Source organism: Octopus sinensis, linkage group LG29 (assembly GCF_006345805.1).
Source record: "Octopus sinensis linkage group LG29, ASM634580v1, whole genome shotgun sequence".
In the NCBI taxonomy this organism is placed as follows: Eukaryota; Metazoa; Mollusca; class Cephalopoda; order Octopoda; family Octopodidae; genus Octopus; species Octopus sinensis.
In genome coordinates this window covers 4,245,912-4,255,911 of record NC_043025.1, presented here as the reverse complement: position 1 = coordinate 4,255,911, position 10,000 = coordinate 4,245,912, and the positions used below count along the sequence as shown (strand labels likewise).

General features: G+C 41.6%; 1 protein-coding gene across 1 annotated transcript in view; it reads left to right on the top strand.

Moving 5' to 3' along the window:
- Positions 1 to 10,000, top strand: part of LOC115225991 (cytochrome b5) — a 36,511-nt gene that overhangs the window by 25,184 nt on the left and 1,327 nt on the right. Inside the window, exons 4-5 of the mRNA XM_029796964.2 lie at positions 3,613 to 3,704; positions 9,975 to 9,993. Coding sequence (XP_029652824.1) covers positions 3,613 to 3,704; positions 9,975 to 9,993 — 111 coding nt within the window. The remainder of the gene's footprint in view (positions 1 to 3,612; positions 3,705 to 9,974; positions 9,994 to 10,000) is intronic.

The window sequence follows — 10,000 nt, the reverse complement described above, 5'->3', positions numbered from 1 at the left end:
GCTGCACCAGGCTCCAGTCTGATCTGGCAGTGTTTCTACAGCTGGATGCCCTTCCTAATGCCAACCACTCCATGAGTGTAGTGGGTGCTTTTTACGTGCCAGGCGAGGCTGGCAATGGCCACGATCGGTTGGTGCTTTTTACGTGCCACTGGGACGGAAGCCAGTCAAAGCGGCACTGGCATTGGCCATGTTCAGATGGGGCTTTTTACATGCCACCGGCACAGGGATCATAACTACAATTTCCATTGATTTTTGATGTTGATGTACTTGACTCGCGTTAGGAAGGGCATCCAACCGTAGAAACACTGCCAGATCAGACTGGGCCTGGCACGGCCTTCTGGCTTCCCAGACCCCAGTTGAACCATCCAACCCATGCTAGCATGGAGAACAGACGTTAAACGATTATGATGACCAATTTTCTATTTATCAGTCTTAATTCTTCACTCTCCGCTTGCTTCGATTAGTTTTTGGTGTCTTTTTAAAATATTTCTGTATCTTATCTTTTTCTATGGAATACAAATTACTCATCACATACCCTTTACATCACTATATCTTACAATATCTTGTCCCTTGCCAGGGATGTAGCCAGCCCACTTATGCATGCCTTTCTTTCCTTGGACACGCGAAGACCTGTTGAGGCAAGTGAATTCAAAACTCATCCGATGACTGGCACCCATGCCAACGTCCCTTCATTGCACATTAAACTCTGCTTGTGAAGACCTGTTGAGGCAAGTGAAGTCAAAATCGAACCTCATCCGATGACCGGCACCTAAGCCAACCTCCCTTCATTGGACATTAAACTCTGCTTGTGAAGACCTGTTGAGGCAAGTGAAGTCAAAATCGAACCTCATCGATGACCGGCACCTAAGCCAACCTCCCTTCATTGGACATTAAACTCTGCTTGTGAAGACCTGTTGAGGCAAGTGAAGTCAAAATCGAACCTCATCCGATGACCGGCACCTAAGCCAACCTCCCTTCATTGGACATTAAACTCTGCTTGTGAAGACCTGTTGAGGCAAGTGAAGTCAAAATCGAACCTCATCCGATGACCGGCACCTAAGCCAACCTCCCTTCATTGGACATTAAACTCTGCTTGTGAAGACCTGTTGAGGCAAGTGAAGTCAAAATCGAACCTCATCCGATGACCGGCACCTAAGCCAACCTCCCTTCATTGGACATTAAACTCTGCTTGTGAAGACCTGTTGAGGCAAGTGAAGTCAAAATCGAACCTCATCCGATGACCGGCACCTAAGCCAACCTCCCTTCATTGGACATTAAACTCTGCTTGTGAAGACCTGTTGAGGCAAGTGAAGTCAAAATCGAACCTCATCCGATGACCGGCACCTAAGCCAACCTCCCTTCATTGGACATTAAACTCTGCTTGTGAAGACCTGTTGGGGCAAGTGAAATCGGAGTCGAAATTGAACCAATCCTATGACTGGCACCCGGCAGTTGCCAGTGCCACTGGACTGACTCCTGTGCAGGTGAAAAGTAAAGAAACACCGTTTCGACCCTGTGCTTGAGGAGACCTATTGAGTCAAGTGCATCAACATGAAAAATCAATGGAAATTGTAGTTGTGATCCCTGTGCTGGTGGCATGTAAAAAGCACCATCCGAACATGGCCGATGCCAGCGCCGCCTTGACTGGCTTCCGTCCCAGTGGCATGTAAAAAGCACCGACTGATCATGGCCGTTGCCAGCCTCGCCTGGCATGTAAAAAGCACCCACTACACTCACGGAGTGGTTGGCGTTAGGAAGGGCATCCAGCTGTAGAAACACTGCCAGATCAGACTGGACCTTGGTGCAGCCTTCTGGCTTCCAAGATCCCAGTCGAACTGTCCAACCCATGCTAGCATGGAAAACGGACGTTAACCCTTTAGTGTTTAAACCGGCCATATCCGGCCCAAATATTCTAAATGTTGTATATTCAGACTGGCAATATCTAGACTTTCACACACAACCTACAATGCCATTCTAAAAATAAACAATCACATCATTGAAACCTCAAAGCTATAAGATAATGCTTGATTAATTCAAAACAATTTGAATTACAAAATATTACATTTAACAGAGTAATCTGAACACTAAAGGCTTAAACGATGATGATGATAATGATGATATATTTTTTTTTCTTTCTAACAATTACATGACCCAACATATATTGAGCTAACACTTTATCTACCTCTCCCTACACCTCCTTTTCTCTCAATATGTCTGATTTAAAAATAAAAAAAATTATATCTTTCCTTAGTATATATAATATACCTATAATTTTTGTATTTTATTATATTTGCATAATGTATTCTTTTAAGCCCCCCCCCCACAACATACCCATTCTAACTAATAATGGTTTATGTTACTTGTCACTTTACCTGATAATTAAATATATTTTACTGCTGTGTGCATATCTAGACAGGTATTTTATGTATCGTCTGTGTATGCATGTCAATTCAATTCAATTCAATTCAGCCATAAATTTACATGATTTTTATATCTCTGTACGAAACAATTGTCTGCATGAATTAAAATTCTCTTATATATCTCAACATTTGAGGCGCAGGAGTGGCTGTGTGGTAAGTAGCTTGCTAACCAACCACATGGTTCCGGGTTCAGTCCCACTGCGTGGCACCTTGGGCAAGTGTCTTCTGCTATAGCCCTGGGCCAACCAATGCCTTGTGAGTGGATTTGGTAGACGGAAACTGAAAGAAGCCTGTCATATATATATATGTATGTATGTGTTTGTGTGTCTGTGTTTGTCCCCCCAGCATTGCTTGACAACCGATGCTGGTGTGTTTACATCCCCGTCACTTAGCAGTTCGGCAAAAGAGACCGATAGAATAAGTCCTGGGGTCGAATTGCTCGACTAAAGGCGGTGCTCCAGCATGGCTGCAGTCTCCTTATGAGAGCTCAAAATCTCTCGTTGAAGCGTCATACAAATTACATCAATTATGCATTGATATAAACCGTCTAATAAAAGCCAGAAACATATGTACCGCTAAATCTTTTGCATCATGTTTTAATTTTAATAAATCATCATCATCATCATCATCATCATCGTTTAGCGCCCGTTTTCCATGCTAGCATGGGTTGGACGGTTCTACTGGGGTCTGTGAAGCCAGAAGGCTTCATCAGGCCCAGTCAAATCTGGCAGTGTTTCTACGGCTGGATGCCCTTCCTAACGCCAACCACTCCGTGAGTGTAGTGGGTGCTTTTTACGTGCCACCCGCACAGGTGCCAGACAGAGCTGGCAAACGGCCACGAACGGCAATATATATATATATAATATGAGTTTTCTCCAGTTTGTGTCTACCAAATCCTCTTGCAAGATTTGGTTGGCCTAACGTTATAGTAGAAGACACTTGCCCAAGGTGCCACGCAGTGGGACTGAACCCGGAACCATGTGGTTGGTAAACAAGCTACTTGCCACACAGCCACTCCTGCGCCTTTTCTCCATATTTTCTCTACTTCAGTTTTATAACAAGTGCAGCTAAAAGCATTTCTTGTCAATAAGAAACCCCTGCACAATCGATGTCCTTCTGGGGTCCCTGAGTTTGCTGTTGGTCGCACCATTTTCGCCTACTTACATGACTGTTTGGTGTTTTTCTTTTTCAGGGACTGACGCCACGGAACCCTTTGACAACGTGAGTCATTCTTCCGATGCCAGGGAGATGATGAAGAAATATTACATCGGGGAACTTCACGATGTGAGTGACCAAATTATTACTTGAGCTTTTCTGTGGTTTTGTTTCCATCATTGTACTGTGGCCATGCTGGGGCAATGTTTCAAAGAGTTTTAGCTGAACAGATCAACTCTTCTGCTTGATTTTTCTTCTGTTTCTTTTTTTTTTTTTTTTTTTTTACTTCTTTTAAATCTGGTACTTTTTCTCTCAGTCTCTCTTGCTGAACTGCTATGTTATATGGACATAAACAAACCAACGCTGATTGTTAAGAGGTGGAGGTGAGGACAAACACACACACATATATATAATGGGCTTCCATACAGTTTTTACCAAATTATTGCTTGAGCTTTTCTCTTGTTTTGTTTCCATCATTGTACTGCGGCCATGCTGGGGCACTGTTTCAAAGAGTTTTAGCTGAACAGATCAACTCTTCTGCTTGATTTTTCTTCTGTTTTTTTTTTTTTTTACTTTTCTTCTTTTAAATCTGGTACTTTTTCTCTCAGTCTCTCTTGCTGAACTGCTATGTTATGTGGACATAAACAAACCAACACCGATTGTCAAGAGGTGGCAGTGAGGACAAACACACACACACATATATATATATAATGGGCTTCCATACAGTTTTTGTTTACCAGATTCACTCACAAGGCATTGGTTGGCCTGGGGCTAGAGTCAGAAGCCCTTATCAAAGATGCTGTACAGTGGGACTGAACATGAAACCATGGGGTTTTAAAACAAGCTTCTTAACCATACAGCCATACTTGTGCTTTTGTGTTCTCATTAAAAAATTTTTCTTGTTACCGTATTTGACGGCATATATGATGCACTTTTTCCCAAAAAATTTGGCTCAAAAAATCGCCCTGCGTCTAATATGCGAAGTCAAGACCCTCCCGTAGGCTAATCTTCTCCCAGACGCTCACTAACCTAGCTTACGATAAGTATTTCTACCTACGCTAACGCCTTAATGATATTTTCCGTACTCATGCATCATTATTTTATTGCTCTTTACTCTCTTTTACTCTTTTACTTGTTTCAGTCATTTGACTACGGCCATGCTGGAGCACCGCCTTTTAGTCGAGCAAATCGACCCCGGGACTTATTCTTTGTAAGCCCAGTACTTATTCTATCGGTCTCTTTTTGCCGAACCGCTAAGTTAAGGGGACGTAAACACAGCAGCATCGGTTGTCAAGCAATGCTAGGGGGACAAACACAGACACACAAAACACCACACACATCCATATTATATATATATATACATATATATGACAGGCTTCTTTCAGTTCCGTCTACCAAATCCACTCACAAGGCATTGGTCGGCCCGGGGCTATAGCAGAAGACACTTGCCCAAGATGCCACGCAGTGGGACTGAACCCGGAACCATGTGGTTGGTTAGCAAGCTACTTACCACATAGCCACTCCTACGCTATTATTATTATTATTATTATTATTATTACCAGTATTATTACTTTAAAATACGAATTATCGTAAAAATCAAAGCAATCTACCGTAAATTGTTAGGCTGCGATCCACGACACACGTTTACTAATATCAGCTGATCAGAACCCTAACTCGATGCCATCTAACGGTTGAGAGTAAAAACTACATGATCGTTGCGAGGTCGTGTATATACGGAGGGTAGGTTGGATATCTTGGTACAACAAAGTTTATGATCATAACAAAGCACACTACAACAGTACAAGCACCTTCACGGCTATGGCAACAACCTCACGGTTATTGTGATTTGCATGCTTTCCTTTTGTATGCTTGCTTTTTATACAGCAATGTTTTCTGCTTTTGTAATGTGCTGCTAGACTGCTTTCAACAATATATGCTTAATCATCATCATCGTTTAGCGTCCGTTCTCCATGCTAGCATGGGTTGGACGGTTCAACTGGGGTCTGTGAAGCCAGAAGGCTTCATCAGGCCCAGTCAGATCTGGCAGTGTTTCTACGCTGGATACCCTTCCTAACGCCAACCACTCCGTGAGTGTAGTGGGTGCTTTTTACTTGCCAACCGCACAGATGCCAGACAGAGCTGGCAAACGGCCACGAACGGATGGTGCTTTTACGTGTCACCGGCACGGGGCCAGGCGAGGCTGGCAACGGACTTAAAACTTTTTTTCCTGAATTTGACCTGCTGAAATGAGGGTGCGTCTAATATGCCGTCAAATACGGTAATTAATTTTTTATTAAACACCCCACATTAATCTTTCCTTGTTACACTTAGTCTTGGTTGGGTTTTTTTTCTTCTTTTTTTGCCTAGCACCAAATCAGTCTTGACTGAGTAGATCTAAGAATAAAGGTATTCCAGATGTGACCATCCTGTCTTTTGTTTAAGCAGTTCGGCAAAAGAGACCAATAGAATAAGTACTGGGCTTACAAAGAATAAGTCCCGGGGTCGATTTGCTCGACTAAAGGCGGTGCTCCAGCATGGCCGCAGTCAAATGACTGAAACAAGTAAAAGAGTAAAAGAGCATATCTATTACTACGTACGACATCTAACATGTCCTTTCATTTTTGAGGCTGTATGGTACGATTTGAGGTAGATTTGTCTACTATTTCTAGTAGTTTGAACAACCATATAGAGGACCCCTTGTCAAGTACTGGAGTAGATGTAATTGTTTATAAACCATCTCCCACTCCCACCGAAACCTTTGTGGTTTTCTGCCTAAGTAAGAGTCCAGTTAGTGTTATCAGGACTTCAAAATGTGGTGAAGTGAACTTTAACCTTTCATACTTCCAGGGTTGCTAACAGTAACTTATTACACACATGTGAGTGAGAACACTTTGAGATATTTTTGGTATCTAACATATGTCAGATACTGCGAACGCTGTTTCTGATTGGTCAATCCATGGTGATGACCCGAGGTCACGGTGACAGCGCTGCTTCTGATTGGTCAATTCATGGTGATGACCTGAGGTCACGGTGACGGTACTACTTTTGTCATTCATAAGTTACAACTAAACATGAAGATTTAGTATTGGGTTAATAAAATATGGTCGTTTATTCGTGTGTAATAAATGAAATACCAAACTCATTCCCTATGGATACCGTATTTATTACGAGTGGCTTGTAAACGTATCTAACTCACTTTCGCTCGTTAGATATGTTTACAAGCCACGAGTTGTAATAAATACGGTATCCATAGGGAACTCGTTTGGTATTCTCTATATACAAATCAAAGAGTGGCTTGATTTAATCTCCCCCTCACCTTCCCCACAGGTTTGTTGTTGTTGTTATTATGTCAGAGTGTAACATACACCATCAGAGTGACACGGGGTACAAATATAAGAAACCCAATATACCCCACAATGAGCACTGGAGTAGGGTTGGGGTCCATGTAATTTAACTAACCCTCTCCTTCTTAAAGGATATAACCTATAGATAAGATAGATGGATAGGTGCATACATACATAGACACCAGTATTAACCACAACTACAATTTCACTTGGCTTAACAAGTTTCCTCAAATACAAATCACCAAAGGTCTCAGTCACTTGTCATCGCTTCTAAGAAGCCCAATATTTGAAGATCATGCTTCACCATCTCTTTCCCATGATTATGTGTCAAATTTATGGTGACACTGTATTTATATTGTATGTGTATATATATACATATGTGTATATATATAAATTATATATATATATATATAGATATATATATATAATATATATATATATATATATAGTAAATTTAGTTAATCCAAACAAGCAAGCACAAAAAAAAACACCAACTCGAGGACGTGGAACAAATATAGTTTATTGGACGCTCAGGAAAGAAGGAGGGTTTAACGTTTCGAGCGGAGCCTCTTCGTCGGAAAATGATAAGAGGAAGATCCAGAGAAGTGGAAGACGAGGAAAAAAAATCACCAACGGTAAACCCACGGTCCACAATGTAAATATATATATGTAAATACACATATATTTACATATATCATCATCATCATCATCTCATTTAACGTCCGCTTTCCATGCTAGCATGGGTTGGACGGTTCAACTGGGGGTCTGGGGAGCCCGAGGCTGCACCAGGCCAGTCAGATCTGGCAGTGTTTCTACAGCTGGATGCCCTTCCTACGCCAACCACTCCGAGAGTGTAGTGGGTGATTTTATGTGCCACCGACACAGGTGCCAGACGAGGCTGGCGAACGGCCACGCTCGGATGGTGTTTTTATGTGCCACCACACCAGGGTGCCAGACGAGGCTGGCAGACGGCCACGCTCGATGGTGTTTTTATGTGCCACCGACACAGGTGCAGATGAGGCTGGCGAACGCCATGAACGAATGGTGTTTGTTATGTGCCCACAGCACGGAGGCCAGTCGATGCGGTACTGGCTACGGCCACGTTCGGATGGTCTTCTTGTGTGCCACCGGCACTGGTACCACAAAGATACAAATTCCATTGATGTTTTCATATTTTGATTTGTTTTGATATATATATATCTATATATATATATATATATATACATATATATATAAATTCATGGGTCACCATAAATTCCGAATACATAATTTCTTTAGACAAACTCCTATTCAGTTTGCAGAAGAAAGGAAATAAGAATATTTGTGATAGTTCCATTTATCCAGATTTTGGTACACCCCGTGTGTGTGTGTGTCGTGTCTGTCTTGTCGTTGTCTGTCGTATTCTTTCTTCTTTTCTTTTACTTGTTTCAGTTCATTTGACTGCGGCCATGCTGGAGCACCGCCTTTAGTGTCGAGCAAATCGACCCCGGGACTTATTCTTTGTAAGCCCAGTACTTATTCTATCGGTCTCTTTTGCCGAACCGCTAAGTGACGGGGACGTAAAACACACCAGCATCGGTTGTAAAGCAATGCTAGGGGGACAAACACACAAACACACACACATACACATACACATATATATATACATATATACGACAGCTTCTTTCAGTTTTCCGTCTACCAAAATCCACTCACAAGGCATTGGTCAGCCCGGGGCGGCTATAGCAGAAGACACTTGCCCAAGATGCCACGCAGTGGGACTGAACCCGGAGCCATGTGGTTGGTTAGCAAGCTACTTAACACACAGCCACTCCTGCGCCTATATATGCATAGATATATATCATCATCATCATCATTTAGTGTCTGCTTTCCATGCTGGCATGGGTTAGATGGTTTGACTGGAATTTATAAACCAGGGAGCTGCACCAGGTTCCAGCCTGATTTGGGATGCTTTTCTACACCAGGTTCCACCCTTCCTAATGCCAACCACTCCAAGTGTGTAGTGGGTGTTTTTTTTTACATGCCACCAGCACAGGTACCATTTACATGACACTACAGTTTCACTTGGTTTGACACATCTTCTCAAGCACAGCCTTTCACCAAAGGCCTTGGTTACTTGTCATCGCCTCCGTGAGGCCCAACGTTCAAAGATCACGTGTTCATTTTCCATGTTATGTTCAAAGATCACGTGTTCATTTTCCATGATATGTTCAAAGATCACGTGTTCATTTTCCATGTTATGTTCAAAGATCACGTGTTCATTTTCCATGATATGTTCAAAGATCACGTGTTCATTTTCCATGTTATGTTCAAAGATCACATGTCCATTTTCCATGTTATGTTCAAAGATCACATGTTCATTTTCCATGTTATGTTCAAAGATCACATGTTCATTTTCCATGTTATGTTCAAAGATCACGTGTTCATTTTCCATGTTATGTTCAAAGATCACATGTTCATTTTCCATGTTATGTTCAAAGATCACATGTTCATTTTCCATGTTATGTTCAAAGATCACGTGTTCATTTTCCATGTTATGTTCAAAGATCACATGTTCATTTTCCATGTTATGTTCAAAGATCACATGTTCATTTTCCATGTTATGTTCAAAGATCACGTGTTCATTTTCCATGTTATGTTCAAAGATCACATGTTCATTTCCATGTTATGTTCAAAGATCACATGTTCATTTTCCATGTTATGTTCAAAGATCACATGTTCATTTTCCATGTTATGTTCAAAGATCACATGTTCATTTTCCATGTTATGTTCAAAGATCACATGTTCATTTTCCATGTTATGTTCAAAGATCACGTGTTCATTTTCCATGTTATGTTCAAAGATCACATGTTCATTTTCCATGTTATGTTCAAAGATCACGTGTTCAATTTCCATGTTATGTTCAAAGATCACGTGTTCATTTTCCATGATATGTTCAAAGATCACGTGTTCATTTTCCATGTTGACATGAGTTGTGTTTTCATCCATGTTACACACACACACACATCTTTCTCTACATGTTTTTTTATATTTCTCTCTCTTTCTCTTCTCCCAGGATGACAAAACCAAGTGGAGTAAAGT